Consider the following 18,693-nt stretch of genomic DNA (forward strand, 5'->3'; position numbering starts at 1 on the left):
TTCTGGGGGCCTGCAACTGCAGGTGGCAGATGTTGTCCCTTCCGGTCCTCCAGCTTGAGAGGAGGAATGCAGGACTGCTGCGGGCTCCCCATCACCACAGCTGGGTACCCCAAAACTTGTCCTTCAGGTGTGGGGATGGAGAGGGGCCACACACACACACTGAGTCCTCCCTTTGGTGCATGAGCAGAGGAAATGCTGCCTTGGATAAATTTCCGTATGACTTGGCAAAATGTATGTTTGTGTCATTTCTGCAAGAGCAGCAGCCGGCTCTGCTGCTTACACATCGTGGCAGTAATAGAGGTGCTTGAGTTATAGTGAAACTTATTTCATTTTACAGCTCCTACCGCGTTAACAGATGTACAGGCGTCCGATCCAATCATGCAGCAAGAGATTTTGGGGCCAGTTCTTCCAGTTTTGACAGTGTGGAAGCTAGGAGCAGCCATACATTTTACAAACAAGAGTAAACGACCCTTAGCAACATATGTCTGTGCTGGCAGCTCCAACGTAACCATAAATAAGGAACCCTGCTAGGCAGGAATGTATCTGGGCTCTGCCTACAGTCAGTGTTGGACAAAGCATCTGCCTCCCTCCCATTATATTAATGAGGTGCAGGCACTGGAATCCCTATGCCGTACGGCTGGATTTGCTGGGTGGGGACAAAGGACTTGGAAAAGCAAATGCTAATGCAGAGCACGGGAGGTTTATTTGATTTAAAGGCTCTATTTCATTTTAGTGATGCCTCATTCCTGCTTTGCTGTCTCGCCAGTTCTCTTGTGCATTACTGTAGGTGGCTCCAGGGTCATTGGCAGATGGAATCAAGATGTTTTCTTGCTGCTGCCCATAGCACTAGGTCCTGTGGTCATGCAGTTAGAATCATAGACAGGTTTTGGTTGAAAGGGACCCTAAAGCTCACCCAGCTCCAACCCCTGCCATGAGCAGGGACCCTTTCCACTGGAGCAGCTTGCTCCAAGCCCCTGTGTCCAACCTGGCCTTGAGCACTGCCAGGGATGGGGCAGCCACAGCTTCTCTGGGCACCCTGTGCCAGTGCCTCAGTACCCTCACAGGGAAGAGCTTCTGCCTAAGAGCTCATCTAAAACCCTAATATCTAATCTAAAAAGCACCAGGGTCACCCCAGCACCAGCACCACAGCATCTTTGGGTAGAAAGGGAAAGGGGGAAGCTGGGAGCTGAGTGCACCCTGATTTAATCTCTACTTCATGTTAAAGTGCAGTAGCTGAATTAATTTCTCCTTGCAATCAAAACATATACCAGCTTTGGTCCCAGTACAGTAGTGAGGTTTCCTCCCCCCAGCTGGAAAGAGAGATGCTTTAACTCCATCCCGGAGCTGATTTATAAAGCATTCATGAAGAATTTCTATTGCAAAGGATTTTATTCCATTAAACTTGAAAAGCCTCTGGATTCCTGAGGCTCAATTGTGGTCGCCGAGACAGAGCTATCATAAAACTGGATGGCCTGTCTGGAGCAGGCATTGAGGAGCTGTCTGATGTGACCCTGCAGCTGACGGTACAGTCCAAATCAAGAGCATTTGTCATTGGGATGGGGTGGAGGCTAAGGCTTGGGAAATGACTCTGCATTAACAATAGCCATGAAATATCTGTTTAAAAGAGGAGGGTGAGTGATGAGGCAGTGATGTCCATTAGTGCTGGGCATTCTTCACTCTGACCCCATGCTGATTAAAAAGTTAACACAAAAGCCAGGGACCCTTTGGGGAAGCAAAGTTTAAGGTTGTTTCTACTTAAGTAATTGAACAGAGGAACTGCACGATGGATGTGGGAGCTCCCACCACTGAAAGTGGCACCCTGAGCACAGGACAGGAGCTCTCGAGGTGTGGAATCCACCAACAGAGGTGGCACCAAGCCCCTGCTGCTCCTCACAACTCCTTTGTCTGCAAACCTCAGCAGTCCCCAGGGATAGAAGCTCAAATGGAACAAGGACTTTACCCCTTCAGCTGGTACCTGCAGCCAGAGCAGAGGATGTGACCAAACTCAGAGGGGTCTGTGTGTGCTTAAAGGGGTACCCCCACAGAGCTTGACTGCACATCACCTGCAGGGTTTATCCCTTCCTCTAATCCCCCCATCCTGCGTGGGCCCTGCTCCTGGCAGAGGATGCACTGGATTGTCAGCACGGAGATTCTTCAAGTGCATGCACAGAGGCTGCCAGAGCCAGGGAATTCTTAGTGCATTCCTGGAAATCCACACAGCTCAGCTTCAGCCAGGGCTGATGGATTGAAAGCAGCTTAAAGAAGAAAAGCACGCTGGGCTCACGAGTGAAGTATGAGTTAAGGGCCCTCTGGTACAAGTAAATTCACATTTATTACTTCAGAGCTTGTGGACAGAGTCCCTGAATCTCCACGCAGCTGCTGTGCTGCACGAGCATGGTGACTTGCAAAGAGAAGCTGATTGTTTTCTCCTCTTCATTCCTCAGCATCCTGTCAAAGCCCTTCCACAGCACCTGCACTGACGGGGCAAGGGGGACTTGTGTGGAATCAGCTCGAGTTCTGCCTCAACTCCAATGCGGGCAAAGATCAGAGTGTTGTACAAGGGGTATTTGGACAAGGCCCAGTGAATAGGGCATGTTCTGCACCGTATTTAAGAGCAATTCCTAATTATTTAAGCTGGAAGTTCTTGGCAGCTCACATTTCCAATCCAGGCTTGTTCTCCTTCCCTTCCTTGATGAGGGAAAGCACTCTGCTGGATTTAGCTTCCCATAATCAAGGAAATAAACGTTCCAGCTCCCAGTTACAGCTCAGGCTTTACATATATTTTCTCTTCCTTCCCTTCCTTCATTGCAGCGTAACGTGCCAGAACGAAGAGGTAGTCGCTCAGTCTGGAAAGCAAGGGGAAAAGCAGTGAAGCCACTTCTCACATCAGGCGTGATTGTCTCCAGCAACACCCAACTACACTCAAAGCACATCTGGTGACAGGCAAAGCACATCTGGTTACAGCAAAGCACATCTGGTTACAGCATAAGGACTGCAGGTAAAGAGACCACAGAGAAGTGATTTCCAGAACAGCCTTCAGAAAGCTGAGTGCTCCCTCAGCACCACTGCAGCAGCTGCAGACAGACAGGCCTTGCAAGAACACTTTTAACACTTCACTTCCACGATCTTATTCTGTAAGTTAGGCTTCTTGAGAGGTAAAACCCTGCAGTTTTAGCCCAAGACTTAAGGGCACAAGCCCAGGCATGCTTCAGGAATATAGAGTAAAGGCTTGGGGGGGTTTATTACCTGTTTAAGTATTTGGCCACGTTTGGATCTGCTTCCCCTGCTTGTACCAAAGGAACCACGCTAGCAAAGGAGAAGAAACACATTGAATGTATTTAACCTTTTAGCTCTGCCTGCATGAAGGACTGGAGCACCCTCCCAGCCCAGCCTCACCTGGAGTCCCCATTCTAACTCCCCGCAGACTCTGCTTCCCCAGGAGGAACCTCTGGGATAAATGATGCAAGTGCTTTTTGTAACTGCTCTGGAGGGCTGCAGCTCCACTCCTCCAAAGGATGCTCATCAGTGGGCATCGCTGGACAACAGGGAGCAGTTTCCAGGGTCATCATCCTTTTCTGCATGCGAACAGGGGTCCTTTTGTCAAGGCAACAGCCTTGTTCTTGCCTCCTGATTGGTGCACAGCCTTTTCTGACTTGCTTTTGACACTGGCTGTGATGTTGGGAGTTTTCATCTCCAACAAGGAAGGTGTGAGCAGTAACATCTCAAGCCACTAAAAGCTTCCCTGGATCCCACACCTGCCGGTGCCCCAGACTACACTTAGCAAATCAGACATGAGCTTCACAAGTAGATGCATCTCAGCATAAACCTGTCTGTTGTTTCTGAAGTCTTTAGCTCAGATGACCCAGTTCAGGGGAGGGAAAAGACTTGCTTTTTGCTGCTGGCACTCCTGGAATTTGGCTAATCCAAACACACAAAGCTTGCCTCAAGCTCCAGCTGAGCGCAGTACAGCTGATGGCTCTGACTGCACCGATTTGCTTTCATTGCAGCATTCTGATCAGCTTCTATCAGGTTTAGGCTGTTATGCCACAGCCAACACTCACCACCTTTCAGCTCTGCGGCAGACAGCTCGGGAGAAGTGGAGAGCAGCACTGCTTTTACCTCCCGACTGAAACAACAATGCAACAGCACATCAGTGTCTGCAACAGCAGGTACAGCCATCCACCCTACTGTGGAACTGCAGCAACGCTCATCACACCTCACACACATGTCAGACTGGGCCCTGTGTTATGGCCAGGCAACTGGGAGAGATACCTGCATGCAGGATGTGGACATTTAACTCAAACAGGACCTTGTGTCTGCTTTTCTTTTGGTATTTGTCCATGCAAATAACAGTCTCACAACCTCTTTTCTCAAGTCATAAAGGAGATTTGCCCTAACACCACAAACCCTTTCCAGTTGGTAAGAGGCGTAAGCAGTACTACTGGTACCTACTGGCAAGATGAAAGTTCTGAGTGGAGGAAGCTGCTCTGAGTAGCTGTCAATCCACTGCTCCAGCTCCAGAACTGGCTTCTCACTGAAAGATGTTCGTTCTACAGAGGGAAAAGAAGAATCAGCTAAGGGAACTGCAGAAGTGATTCAGACTACAGAGCTCTGCTTTCATGTTTCTTGGATCAGTAAGTCCCAAGAAAGCATCCCAAAATCCTGCTCTAGATCAGGACTTCAGTCACCTAGACATGCAGAACAGCTCCATCTCCCAGGTACCAGCCCAGCCTCCCCAGCACCACCCAGGACTACTGTCATTCAGGAGCTGTTATCCCAGGATAACTGTGGGACTTACTTAAGTGAGCCTCCCTGGCTGAGGAGAGCGGCGTGGCGATGTTGGAGCCCACATCCTGCAGCATGCACTGGACCTGGATATGGCAATCAGGACAAAAACGGGAAGTGCTCTCATGAACCAGCCTTTGATGCTGCGGTACAACTGCAGCAAGCCCCGTGCAGGCTGTGCTGATTAAAGGAGACCCTACCCTTGTTGTTGTTCATCATCCCACAGCCTGCTGGCAGGGGGGATCAGGTAAGTGCTCCCTAATTGCTTTATGAGGAGCCAGATTAGCACATGGAATTGTTTTCACCGGCATATTAAACCACAAAGGCTGAGTGCAGAAAGCAGACTGGGGAGGGTCCACATTAACCCCTTTGCTGGTAGGACACTGAGCCATAACCTCTGGAAGAAAGGCAGTGACAAAGAGCTGCAGACAAGGCTGGCTCCATGTCACGTCTGCTTCCAAGAGGGACATCTCTCCATGGATCAGGATACTGGTGAGGCTTTCTAACATCTCGGTCAGCTCCTTCTGCCTTCTTATATGCAGCAGAGCTGATCAGCAGAACTCATGTGGTTACTTTGCCCTGATTTCAAATCTGAGTGCTCTGACACCAAGACTTGTGTCCTTAGCCATGTCCAGTAACAGGTCTGGATAAACCTAGAGATACTTTTGCTCCAAACTGATCACTCCCAATTTCCTTCTTGGTTAAAGAAATTGATTTCTAATAGAGCAATCAAGGGGCAAAGCCTTAAGAATTCATTTATTTCAGGACTGGATTAATTAAATCCCTGTGTGTAGGTGGAAGCACTGTGTCTAACATTAAAGACTTTTAAGACTGTGTTTCAATAGCACTGATGCAGTGACTGCTCTGGGTGAGGGTTACCATTAATACTCACTTTGTGGAGCTGCTCAACAAATGTGTGGCCCTTTTCACTGCCAAATTCACCAGCAAGCCTGGGTTAAAAAACAGATGGAAAATGGAAAAATAACCACGATTGGGGTAGATGTAAGGCAGAAGCTCTTCCCTGTGAGGGTGCTGAGGCGCTGGCACAGGGTGCCCAGAGAAGCTGTGGCTGCCCCATCCCTGGCAGTGCTCAAGGCCAGGTTGGACACAGGGGCTGGAGGAGCTTTAAGGACTCTTAACCCACCCCAGGCTGTGATTCCATATGAAAACACAGGGCCTGGACACTCTTGGCTCTTTGTCAGCGCATCCCTCCAGAGAGCTTTGGCTCACAGCCTATCCCTTCCCCTGCTGCGGGGCTGGGAGAGCAGCTCTGAACGGAGGGGGATGCCCCAAAGACCCCACCGCAGGGGGACGATGCTGCATGGGCCTTCTGCATGGCTCTGGAGTGCCCTGGAGCCCCGGGGCCGCGGCTCCTGGGGCAGGCGTTACCCGATGGCCGAGCTCAGCTCGTCCGTGGCTCCCAGAGCTTCGAAGATCCGGTCGCCCTTGGGCCGCCTCTCCCCGGTGAAGGTGCTGGAGAAGCCTTTGGGAAAGGCCCGGGGGCGGCGCTCAGAGGCCGGGCGCAGCCCCGCTGCGTGTCCCCTGCCGCCGCCCCCGGGCGCTACCTGCGTCTCCCGTCTTCGTGTAGATCCTGGGGGCCCGCTCGCTGCGGGGGCCGCGGTCGGGGCTGCGGAGAAAGAGGCCGTGAGAGACGGCCCAGGCCCGGCCCCACCGCCCCGCGGCCCCCGGCGCTCACCTGCCCGCCCCGCTCCGCTGCCGCCGCCCCGCCGCCACCCCGCACCGCAGGGCCCGTCCCGCGGCCGCCGCCCGCGGTAACATCCTTCCGGGCCGCCGTAGCCGCCGTCCCTCCCTTCTCCCACGCGTGCTGTCACCCCAGCGCCGCACCACCGCGCGCTGCGCCTTTCCGATTGGCCAGCGCGAAGCCCCGCCCCCGAAACCGCATCGGCTATTGGTTAAGAAGCAAGGAGGGCGGGGCAGAGCGCGGTTCCTATTGGCCAGCGTGGCTGTCAGTTAGCGTGGCTGGTGCGGAGCAGCCGAGGCGGCGGTGCGGGGCTGCCGAGGTGCCGGGTCCCGCAGGGGGAGATGTGGGAGCGGAGCCTGGTGGTGTCGGCGCCGGGGAAGGCGATCCTACACGGGGAGCACGCCGTGGTGCACGGCAAGGTAAGGCCCTGCCGCCGCCGGGGCGCCGGGGCTGCCCTCGCCTCCCCTGACCCGCTTCTCCCCGCCCGCAGGTGGCCTTGGCCGTGGCGCTGGACCTGAGGACCTTCCTCCGCCTGCGACCGTGCGGCGAGCGCGGGCTGTGCGTCCGCCTGCCCGGGGTCAGCGTCGTGAGGAGCTGGGACGCCCCCAGCCTCCAGGCCCTGCGGAGGGGCTTTGCAGGCAAGCGCTGCCCTGGGGGTCGTGTGCGGCTCCGGGGCCTGCCCGGTGCCCTCTGCATGGGACCCGCATCCCTGCAGGGACCCCGTGCTGGGTTGTTTGTCCCCCCTGCACCCTCTGGCCACCCTCAGGAGGGGGTCCCTGCACGCTTCCTGCCTCTTGTGAGCTGCTTCACGCCCTGGTTCCTGTGAGTGGCCCTCGCTGCGGCTGGGTCCTCCCGTGTCAGCTCCCAGGGGCTTGTGCTGCTGCAGCTCAGGCAGACCGAGGTTCACATCCGGATGTGTTAGGGATGCGGAGTCTCTCTGAAGCTGGTCTGAGTTGAGGGCTCCTGGGGAGGGCAGGGTCTGGGGCTGTTCTCTGCTCTCCTGCCTCTGTGCTCCATGGCAGCATCTTGTGCTAGGTGAGAGCCCCTGGCTGCTGGCTGTGCCTTTTGCCTCCCAGGGACCTGGCTTTAACCCCCGCGATCCTGCATTTGCTTAGCAGAAAGCAGAACGAGCTCTAATAAGTCAGAGCACTGGTGGCAACCTCTCAGCACTGACCAAAAGCTCTCTTGGAATGGGCTCAGTCTGTTTCAGCCTGTTGTAGCAGGAGAGGTGCTGTCAATACTGCTGTCAAGTTGAACCATTCCTGGCTTCCTGAGTTTCAATTCTCCCCTCTTGCTTCCATAGCTGGCTTTGATGCATCAAAGTCCCCCAGTGCAGAGCAGCTGGATACACTGAAAGAGTTTGCTGGAATTGCTGCCGGAGCCTCAGCTCCCGAGAGCCTTGCCATTCTTGCCTTCCTTTACATGTACCTGGCTATTTCGGCTAAGCATGGGTAAGGCCGCCTTCCTGCCCCAAATCAGATGTTCACCATTAATTGCCTCCCCAAGATCCTGGGAAGAAACCAGCCCTTTGAGACAGCATCTCACTTCATTTGGGTTCTGAGCACCTCAGGTGATGCTCTTCAGAGCTGAGCTCTATGGAGGATGAGGTGCTCTCATTTAGGCATCAGGCTTTGAGGTGCTTAAGTTGGAGCGATTGATCCCACCCTTCCTGCACAGTCAAGAGAAGCAGACACAGATGTCTCACCCTCCCATGGGCAGCTCAGTTCATCCTGCCTTAGGATGCTGGACACGAGCTGTGAGTTTCATGTCTGAGCTAAGGTTGATCCCTCCCATGGGCTGAATATCCCTAAAAACATGAGCACTTGGGGTCCCTGCAGCTCAGGGCTGGTCCAGTTTCTAAGCCTGACTGACACTATTGCTAGCAGAATGTGATACTGGACAGCTTAAACCGAATCAGAACCTGACCTCAGTGTTCATAGCAAAGAAATGAAAGGTTAAAGACTATGATGGGTAGCTGCATTGTGCTTTGCCTCACAGCCTCTGAGCTGTGGGGTGAGAGCACTGGGGCTGTCATCAGCCTGCTCTGAGACCACCCGTTCCTAGTTCATGTCACTCACCAGCCATGGAAAGCTCCTGGGGTTGATGTTAGGGTCTGTAACACAACCCAGATGGGTTCAGTGGAGAAAAGGGGCACACGGGCACAGATACTCGTGCTTGTTGCTCCAGTGCGATGTAACTGTGCAGTAATTATGCTTTATTTAGAAATACGTTTAAAATCCTGTTTACAGCAATCTTTGAAGGGTCTCTTTATGGTGCTACTCAAGTACTTAGTTACCAAGTGCCCTGCTAGCAGCTTGACAAGCTGTGCTAATCACAGACCCAATTCAGGGAGGCTTTGTTCTAGCACAATGGCTTAGCAAGGCCCCTCAGCTGTGCTAACTGAGCACTCCTGAAGCCCCTGTGTGTGTTGATGCTTATGCTGATGTTGCCACTTTTCAACCAGCTTTCCCTGGGATCAGTCCTAATTGCTGTACTTTGCCTTGTAAATGTTGTCTCAAGATGGGTTTCGGGGTCCTTGTGCTGCATCCTCTGTGCTTGTGTTCCAGAGATGTTCCCAGTGTGGACATACTGGTGTGGTCGGAGCTGCCCACAGGAGCTGGGCTGGGTTCCAGTGCTGCCTATGCCGTCTGCTTGGCCGCGGCCCTGCTGACTGTGTGTGGAGCCATCTCCTGCCCTCTGAAGGAGGGAGAGCCCACGGCCAGGTAACACATCCCATCACCCTGCCTGCTTCGGGTGCACGGCCCCGGGCAGCTCTGCTCTCTGTGCCCCTCTGTGCCCTTTTCCCCCCCACAGATTCTGGCTCTGGCACCTCTCTTGGTCCCTATGGCCAAGTCCTGCGCTGTGGTTGTGGCTGCAGCAGTGGCACCCTGCGCCCGGCTCCTTTCCCTTCCTCCCCTGTTGCTGCTCTGTGTTCCTGGCAGCAGGGACGTGCCCTGCCCCAGGGCTCTGACCTGGGAATAGCGAGTTTATAACTCACGTGTGATAAAAGCAGCTGGGTGCAGAGGCTGTGTAAAACCTGCACCGTTTCCCTCCTCTAGTGCAATGGGCTTAAAAAAACCCAGCTTTATTTTGCCACGCAAATAAAACACACTTTAAATAGTGAATTTGTTTAACCTCTATTTCCTCTCTGTCCCTGAGCATCTCCCAGGCTTTGCTTTGAGCCCTCAAGGAGTCAGAGATCCTTTCTGGTTTCCCTGCGTTTTCACATGAGTGTTTCTCTGCACGTGGTACCTGTCCCACATCATCTCCTGCCCAAGTTTCCCCCTTATCAGTGCCTGGTGAAAGAAGGTTTCTTTCCTCCTGCCCTTGGGTTGCTTTCCCTTGGAGCTGAGCCCTGCTGGACTGGTTTGCTGTGCTCTGTGTGCCTGTTTAAAGATGTGTATCACAGCAGGAGCTCAGCACCTCTATTGTGCGCTCTGCTCCCCCTGCCAGGTGCACCCTTTATGGCTGGCTTCAGTGGACTTTGTGTGGGGCTTAAAGTGCGCAGCAAAGCAGGGGGTGCCTCTGTTCTGCTTCAAACCTGGGTTTGCTCCTGACCCACAGACCCATTCTTGGAGCAGGGCAGTTTGTGCTCAGGCAGCTTTGCCCCAGCCACAGGCGTGGGGGACGAAAGGCCGGTCCCAAGGCGAGCAGCACGGATGCCTTCATTCCCTGCTCCCGCTCCGGAGCTGCAGCTTGAGTGCAGCGTGGTTTTTCCCCTCCCGCTGGCATGCAGAGGGGTAAGTGAGAGATGAGAGTGTCAGACTTCAGAAGGTTTTTTGCTTAACGTGGCAAGAAAAGAACAGCGTGATATAATGACTCCTGTGCGGAGAAGAATCGCAGCCTCTCAGAGAGGATTAAAAACAAGTGGTTTACAGCAAACTGCGCTTCTATTTTGAGTAGCGGCGGCGTGAGCTGCTTTGCTGAATGCTTTGCAGATTAAATATTGGCAAGAGAAATGAAAGGTGCCTGGAGATGGATAAAGACGTTCAGCTGAGGCCCAGGGAAGCGGGGAGTTGGAGGAAACAGCTTCCAGAGAGCAGGTGGCTCTCAGAACTTCAGTGCTGCTCTCATTATTTCATGGAAGACTGATGCTTTTCCATCAGATGCCCCTGCTCCATCATCTGATACCTGTTCCGTGCCCTGTGTTCCAAAAACCTGTTGAGTGCACGTTCTTGCTGCAGCAAACACCAGCTCTGATGTGTGCAGAGCATCGCTGGGGCTGGGATATCTGATAGCACCGTGCATCAGGGCGTTTGAATGGGGACCTGGAGTGTGTGCTGTGTGTCTGCACCGCAGAGCAGTGGTGCAGGGAGGGTCAGAGAGGAGCAGTTGTGTGCCTGTGTGAGCCTGTGTGCATTACAGCAGGGTGCAGGGGGTGCTGAGCTTCCCTTGGGCACCAGGGTTTGAGGCCGGAGTGAGTGGGTTTGAAATAGACTGGTGAGTTGTGAAGGTTCTGTGGGTGCAAGCCCCAAGGGCCCAGAGCAGTGGGGTTGTGAAGGGTGCTGGGCAAGGAATCACTGCACTGGATTGCAGGGAACCTGCAGACAGTAACTGGCAGCTCTGCATTTGCTTTTTGTGGTGCTACAGCCCATTCATTAGTATGTGCAGGCAGGGGCCTGGATCCTTGCTGAGCCTTGACCCAGCACCAAACTCTTTGTGCCACCATTTGAACTCCCAAAGCACTTAACCAGTTGATGGCACTGCTTTTAAGAGGGCAGGAAGAGCTGCTTTTGTGTTGTTAGCATAACACCTTCTGGGTCTGCATTTGGTTCCCTTCTGCTGGCACCCGGTGCAGCTGAAGTGTTAGGAGTTAATCCCGGGAAATCAAAGTCTTTGCTGGAGATGCTGTAGTTAAAACTGCTTTACTTTTTGACCCAGTTTGTGAGGCAGCTGAGCAGCTGGCAATTAGAGGCATGTGTGAAATGCAACTTTTACTACTCTCTTCTCACATCACACCTTCTATGGCTATAAATACACCATCCTGCCTGGCGCTGAGCAGGATCTCAGGCCAGGATGTGTGGAAACACGCAGTGTCAGGGGGGTGGGATGGGTCTGGGCTTGCATTGAGTTAAACCTGATCCTCACTTGAGCCAGGGCTAGGATCTTCTCCCTGAAGTTTCTCCCCATCACTCACTCAGCACAAGCTGGTTTTGGCTGTGTTTTGGAGTCACTTTCTTGCCTTTCAGGTGGACAGAGGAAGAGCTGGCTTTGATTAACCACTGGGCCTTCCAAGGGGAGCGGGTGATCCACGGCAACCCCTCAGGGGTGGATAATGCTGTTGGTACCTGGGGTACGTGTGTGTTTGCTGCTCCCCAGCACTTTATATGGGTGCGGAGGGGTGGTGGAGCACCAGATGCGTTTCCATTCTCTGCTGCAGGGTGTGCATCAGCAATCAGGCTTGGTTGGGGTTGCTGCAGGGACACTGAATGCAGCAGTTGCTTTAGTGTGCTGAGGTACAGCAAAGGGACCAGAAACCCCCAAGTTCAGGGCCCTCTTTTGACCTGAGCAGAGGGAATCCTTCCCTCAGCGAGCTGGGACTGGCTGCAGTAACACCAGGGGTCTGCATCCCCCATGGGCAGGGACCCTGCTGCAAATAACTGATACTTAAACATCCTGGTGTGAACAAAGGGCCCTAATCCTGTCCCAGGGATAATGCAGTCAGACAGCTGTCCGTTATTTCAATTAGCAGAGACTTCCAAGGGGGTTGGAAGTGTCCTTGGAGACTGTTCATAATCTTTCTAATGAGACCTAATTGCAGAGCCTCTGGAAAAGTAGGAGCAAAGTGAGACATTCCTCCTGGACACTGAAATTCCATGCTGAAGGATGGCTGCTGGCGTGAGCGTGCACGTCCAGTCCGGTTTGAAACCTCCATCCTTGGCTCTGCCCCGTGGAAGCTCTGCTTGGGGGTTGTTTGGGGTTTATTTAGTAAGGATTTAAGGCTGGCCAAACTCTGCCTTTTGAAAGTCTTTAATGTGATCGCAGAGCAAAGGGAGAGCCATTGGGTTAACTGTGGCTGGGCAGACCCCCTCATTAAGTGGCCAGGGTTAGGCAGCTCCATACTGCCCGAGAGCATGGTTCATTTAGCTGGTGTTCCTTGCAATTACTGTCATGGGCTCTGGGTGAGGTTCTAAAGATGAAAGCCCTTCTGTCTCTTCCGCCACTGTTATCTCTCAGACAATGCATGTCTTTTACTTTAGGTGGAGCCCTGAGATACCAATCAGGAAAAATCACACCATTAAAGAGGTAATATTAGAGCTTAAAAATAGCACTTGGATACGATGGGTGGAATATGTCAGAGAGGCTTTGGATGGATGTTGGAGGGTAGGAGATAGATGGGTGATCACAAACAGAGTTGTGCTAGGGCTCTGGAGCCAGATTTTGCCCTGGGTGTGGGTAACTTGAGTGTTGGCTTGGTTTGGGGTGGATGGGAACAATGAGGTGTTTGGTCATTATCTGACATGAGATGAACACAGTGCAAAGGATCAATATTAATTTCATGCCATTATGGGCAGCAGGGATGGATCTGCTCCTGGCAGCAAATGACATTGTGGGGAAGGGGAACTTCTTGCTTACCTGGTGGTGGGATGATGGGGAAGGCAAGAGCAAGCTGCAGAGACAAATCCAGATCCTGCCTGTTCCCTCTGCCTCCTGCCAAGGAGGTATAATCTGCCTCCATTAAAATCTTTCACAGTGCATGAAATTGCTCTATTAGCAGTTAATGGCCAGTGCTGGCTAGTCTCTGAGATAGTATTTCAAAGGGAAAATTTTGCTTGAAAATCATGGATTTCAGTAAATACATTACACTCCTATTTATAGTACTGGGACAGTCGTGCCTTGTATCTGAGAGGAGCAAGCCTGAGCTCAGCCAGCACTTAAGCACCTGCTTAACTTCTTTTAGTGGGACTCCACTCAAACAGGCATTTAGAGGCAGAGCAGACTGAGCTGGACGTGTCTGGGCCTTGGGAGCTGATAGGGGCTGTGAAGGGAAGAGGCAAGGAGATGGCTTTGTTGTTGCAGGGTGCCGATGCTGAAGATCTTGCTGACCAACACAAAAGTCCCTCGAAGCACCAAGGTCCTGGTGGCTGGTGTCAAGGAGAAGATCCTGAAGGTGTGGTTGTGTGGGGATGGAGCTGTGTGCTGTGCAGGGTGGGGAGAGAACCTGCATGAGCTTGGATCTCCTCATGTGGGACTGCAGGGCTCGGGGGGGACCCCTTCTTGTGGTCACTACATCACTGTCTGATGCTAGCTAAGGCCAAGATGCACTGGGAATGAGGGTTCAGCTCCCCTCCACCTTTCTCCAGCATTAACAGGGCTTGCCTGTTGCAACAATGAAAGGAATAGTTCTTTTGGCCTGTTTCCCCCCTCTTTCTCCATTTTCTGCAGTTGGGAGCAACCCACCTTTGCCCTGCTCTGTAGTGGGCTCTTCTATGAATGAGTAGCCCTAAATGGGGTGAGGAATTGTCCAGCTCAAAGAGACTGGCTCTGGTTTCATCACTGTGGTATGAGATTAGTGAGCAGTCTCCTCGCATCTTGCCTTCCCCCTTCTCAGTTCCCTGCTATAATGAACCCAGTGCTGGACTCCATCGATGCAATTTCTCAGGAGTGCCAAAGTGTTCTGGAAGCGATGCCTGCAAATCCATCACCAGAGTATTACCCTGTGCTGGAGGTAAGGGGCTTGTTCACCAGTATCTGTAGACATGGTTACTGTTGAGCATCAAAATGGCATTTAAAGAGCATTAGGGCGAAGAAAAAAACTGATAGCAGGAAATGCTCAATTCAGAGTGAAACCGTGCTCTGTGAGCGCTGCTTTGAATGCCCTTCCTGGAGCCGAGGGATGGAAAACGCTGCCCATGTGTCCCCAGAGCTGTGCACAGGCAGGGAGGGAGTGGGTCTGGTGCTTTGTGGAGCTGTATCTCTGGAGGTTTTGTTTCCTATTGCTCAGATATGGAGAGATAGTGCTAAGATACGGAGTGATGCAGGTGGGGATGCTGCCTCCCTGCACCATGGACCAGCCACGCTCCTCCTGGCCGTCGCTGCCTGTGAAGCAGCTGCTTTGTCACTGCCAGTGCTGGGGTGAGGAGCAGAGCCCAGCAGCCGCTGGTTTGCAATGGGCTGGTTATGAGCCAGCTCCCTGTGCTCTGCGCTCATCCTGGCTCCAGAGAATAACAGAGTTGTGCCCAGAGCTGACCTGACATTGATGCATGAGGTGCATACCAAGATCTGTGTTTGTCTTGGCTTTGTTCGGAGCAGGAGAGGCTGCTGCGGCGGGGGGAGACGTGGTTCTGAGTGGAAGAAGCGGGTTTTGCAGTGCTGAGAGCACTGATTCATACAGCCACGAGGTGAGGACGTGTGGCAGTGGCCCAGCTGAGGCAAACCTGGCCTGGCCGTGGGTGCCAAGTGACTTGGATGGTCAAGAGCCATTTGGTACCAGTGATGCAGTTCCTTGTTGGCATCTGGATCCCTCCCCTCGGCTCTCCTGTGAGGACCTCTGCTTGTCCTTGCTCTTGCTGGTCAGTTGTCCCCTCCACAGCCTTGAGCATGGTCCAGAGGCACAGGGGAGGGCTCTGGAGCGGGACAGCAGCATAGGGCTGCTCTGTTAGCAGATGGTGGGTGCTTCAGGCTGCGTTGCACCTCACTGCACGTGGGTGAGCTGCTGCCTGGGACTGCAGTAAGTAAGAGAGAGTCTCACTTAGGATCCAGAGCAAAGTCCTTCTGCTCCCTTTGCACCAAGGGGGTGCTGGGTTTCCGTAGCCATCACTATGGGCTGACCCTAATGAGGGCTAAAGGAGTCTGCAGCAAAACTTCAGACAGCTCTTCTCCACCTTAATTCCATATTGCTCAGGTTGTTGGAGCATTGGGGGCTAGGGAAGGGCTAATTTGAGGTATGCTCTGAGATCCTCACATGAAAGATGCCAAAGCAACCATGTATATGACTCCCTGGAAACAGCCCAGCAGTGAGCAGGTTTCTGCCTTGAGTCTGTTGTTTTGCCTTGTGCTTGAAGAGCCCGCAGAGGCACAGTTGATTATATGCAGCATCTATCTATCTATATTGGGCTGTTTCTGCAACGTGCGCTTGTGGACAGCGTTGTATCTGAGCCATGGAACTAGTCTACTGTGTCATAAGCTGTCGTCTGATTCCTGGCAGGTTTTGGACCCGGAGATGACAGGTGTCTGGGATCATCACAGGCAGAGCTGTGCCCCACTCAGGCATATAAAGAGGGCTCTGGATGGACGTGGGTCCAGCCCGGTGCAGAGCTGGATGGATGCGCTCTGTGTGCCGCTGGCTAATTCAGCTCCCTGCGTTGGAGCAGTGCAGAAATGCTCTGCTGGGGGGAGGAGGATTGTTTCTGTGTTGTCCCCTCCTGTGTGGTGTGGTGCTGGCAGGAGACCCGTGTGGAGCTCAGGGAGGCAGTGTGAGCAGATGCCTGTCACGCTGTAGCCTGGCTCCCACTGCTCCCTGTGCGCAGCTCACTGCAGGCAAGTGCTTGGTGGCATCATTCAGAGGAGGGAGCACAAGGTCCCTGTGAAGAAGCCTCTGGGGCTGGTGCTGGCTCCCTGCTTGTGACACCCTATGGAACAGCATTGGGAACAGCCACCAGTGCCAGGGAAATGATGGAGTCGGTGTCAGACCAGTGTTACTGAGATTGAGCATCCTCCACTGCTGGTGCTGATGGGCTGGAAGGCACTCGCAGTGCTTGGGGGCCTGGTGTCAGGTTTGCTCTGAGTGCAGGCCAAGCCCTTCCCTCTATTCCTTAATTCCTCTGGTACTGGGAGGAGAGAAGCTGGGCAGCTCAGCTTGGAGGGTGGCCTTGCTTGCAGGGTGATTTGTGCTGCTCTTCCCCCGAAGCAAGGACCCTCCCGACCCCACTTGAGCTGGGTGCCACATTCCCAGCGTGGTGCTGGTGGAGGCCCCTTGGCTCTCAGCCCGTGAGGACAGGGAAGCTGCCCAGTGCAAACCCAGGGACATAACTGCCGTGTTGCCTCTCCAGCGGTGCCGTTTCTGACTTGGCAGTGTCAGAAGGATGCAGCTCTGCTGGATGGGCTACAGAGCAGGGCAGGGTGACAGCCAGGAATGAGGGATGCTGGCTTGGTGCCCTTCCCACGGCCAGCGAGGGGCTTGCACTGTCTCCTGCTCAGCACTCGTGTGACAGGGGAGAGGTGAAGCCATCAGGAGGCACTGGGGGGCTCTGGTTTAGAGCCTCAGATAAATGTGTGCTGGCAGCTTGCAGTGAGCAGGGTTTCTCAGGTCCAAGAGCTGTTGTAGCGCTGCCACTGTGATGGGCAGCAGCGGCAGCACAAGTTGTGATGGGGACAGGGACAAATGAGCAGCCCAAGGCTCAGGCTCTGGCTTTGACCTTCCTGCCCAGAGCTGCTGGACCTTGAGAGATGCTGGTGGCCAAACTCCTTGCAGAAATGAGATGCCCATGTAGAGGGATGGGAGGGAGCCTTTGTCGTGATGCTCATCTCATGTGTGTGGTTGCTTTTAGGAACTCTTTGACATAAACCAGCACCACTTAAACGTGATGGGGGCTGGCCATCCCTCCCTGGACCGGCTGTGCCAGGTGACAGCATCCCATGGGCTGCACAGCAAGCTGACCGGGGCTGGTGGCGGTGGCTGTGGCATCACCCTGCTGAGACCAGGTCAGTAAATCCCTGCCCCTGCTCTCCCTGGGCATCCTGCCCCGCTTCCACACAGCCCTGCCAGAGGGGTCAGGTTTGGAAGCAGAGGGGTAGATGCCTATGGTGGGATGTGAAGCCATGTCTCAAGTGTGGGATGCTGCCTGGTGGTGTGGTTTGTGCTGGTTCATACAGGGACCATTCAGTGCCTTCATTTACCTGTGTCAGATCATCAGGGCAGGAGCCCTGTGCCAGGGGGCACGTGTTTAACCATGCGGTGGCCTCACTAACTGCCTGCTCTTGCCCTCTTCTTGGCAGACACCTCCCCGCTGGCCGTGGAAGCAGCCAAGCAAGACCTATGTGCCTGTGGATTTGAATGCTGGGAGACCAGTATCGGGGCCCCCGGGGTGACCCTGCACTCCTCCTCCTCTTTAAGCACCCAAGTGCTCCATGCGCTCACCGAGAGTTAAGCTGCTGCCTCTGGCAAGACTTGAGCTCCTGGCACCCTGTCCTGGGAGCTCCATGTGCCCCAGTGCCTGGAACCTTCTCTGCTATGGGGCTGAGGGCCTCTAGGTGCAGGTGTGGAGCCTGATGCTGCTGGGAATGGGGGCTGCCACAAGGACGTGGGAGCAGTGGGGTGTGAGTTTGACCCAGGCTCTCCAAGTCCTGTTTCGAATCGCCTTGCTCCACTGCTGTGCTAATCCCAAGGGGCAGGAGGAGAGGGGCTTGGCTGGAATGCAGCACGGATAATGACCCTTAGCTTGGTTCTGCTGCTTCAGATGCATGTGGTGTCTCTTCCCTTCTCCCCTGGCGTCGGGCAGCGGAGGTTGGCAAGGTGGATGTGCAGGGAGCTTTGACATTTTGGGGTGAAAAGCATCTTGGCAGCTCAGGGCTTGACACTCGCGTCTCCGTTTCTCCTGGACTGCAGCCTCCAGTGGAGAGGAAACCTTTAAATCCAGCTCTTCCCTGCTACTAATCAGGAGCTGGATAATTAAAAGGGAAGATGTGGCTATTTCTAATGACGTTCTCACTGGTTTCACTCTTTCCCATGGTCTCTGCCTGTAGCCAGGCTCGTGTTCATGTGCTCTGGTTCAAACAGCAACTGGTGCCTGCAAGGAGGGTGGGTAAAGGAAACCATTCCTGCTTGCAGTTGCTGTTCTGGGGTCTCTTGTGCTTCATTCCTCATTGAGCGTGCCCTTGCCCCTGTCCCTGGGATGTGCCTCGTGCCAGGGCAGGGGCAGGGCAAGCACGAGTTTGGTTTAGTTTGAAGTAATCAAGCAGGAAAACCAGCCCCAACCTCCTCTGAAGCTGGCCTGAACTTGCAATTGGCCAAGTGGAAAACCTCAATGCATTTAAACCGGGGAGGTGAATGTAATTCCAGCTTTTTTACTGCTGGAATTGCGATGAGCTGTGCCACAGCACCAAAGGCAGTTGGCAGGTGAGTGTGAAGCTGGAGCATCCTGAAGGAAATACCTGGATTCTCAGGGGCTGGGGTCTCTTCTGTACCTGCCACAGGGATTCTGTCACTGTTCTGCTTGGCTCGGTTGGGTTTTAAGTGCAGCTCTGCTCAGGGATTGCTCCATTCA

At 53.8% G+C, this 18,693-nt stretch overlaps 2 protein-coding genes across 3 annotated transcripts; one reads left to right on the plus strand and one right to left on the minus strand.

Annotated features, from left to right (window-relative positions):
- Positions 1 to 2,523: 2,523 nt before the first annotated feature.
- On the minus strand, positions 2,524 to 6,579 carry MMAB (metabolism of cobalamin associated B). Its single transcript, XM_061374743.1, has 9 exons — positions 6,482 to 6,579; positions 6,351 to 6,412; positions 6,175 to 6,268; positions 5,678 to 5,735; positions 4,799 to 4,871; positions 4,453 to 4,550; positions 4,062 to 4,126; positions 3,247 to 3,306; positions 2,524 to 2,846 (listed from the first exon to the last, which is right to left on the minus strand). Exons 1-9 carry the CDS (start codon positions 6,562 to 6,564, stop codon positions 2,759 to 2,761), a joined length of 681 nt encoding a protein of 226 aa, XP_061230727.1. The 5' UTR covers positions 6,565 to 6,579; the 3' UTR covers positions 2,524 to 2,758.
- Positions 6,580 to 6,753: 174 nt separating this feature from the next.
- MVK (mevalonate kinase) lies at positions 6,754 to 18,118 on the plus strand. 2 transcript variants are annotated; one of them, XM_061374745.1, is made up of 10 exons: positions 6,754 to 6,906; positions 6,978 to 7,150; positions 7,819 to 7,938; positions 9,055 to 9,210; positions 11,677 to 11,780; positions 12,688 to 12,733; positions 13,508 to 13,598; positions 14,040 to 14,156; positions 16,978 to 17,131; positions 17,426 to 18,118. In XM_061374745.1, the coding sequence occupies exons 1-10, from the start codon at positions 6,829 to 6,831 to the stop codon at positions 17,575 to 17,577; spliced, it is 1,191 nt and encodes a 396-aa protein (XP_061230729.1). In that variant the 5' UTR covers positions 6,754 to 6,828; the 3' UTR covers positions 17,578 to 18,118. The 2 variants fall into 2 exon arrangements, with proteins under 2 accessions (XP_061230729.1, XP_061230728.1); XM_061374744.1 differs by having other exon boundaries at positions 6,978 to 7,125; positions 7,791 to 7,938.
- Positions 18,119 to 18,693: the final 575 nt, after the last annotated feature.

This window comes from Neopsephotus bourkii, unplaced genomic scaffold (genome assembly GCF_033783945.1).
Source record: "Neopsephotus bourkii isolate Nb327-2 ecotype Australia unplaced genomic scaffold, CSIRO-AGI_Nbou_v1 NB_1652, whole genome shotgun sequence".
Lineage (NCBI taxonomy): Eukaryota > Metazoa > Chordata > Aves > Psittaciformes > Psittacidae > Neopsephotus > Neopsephotus bourkii.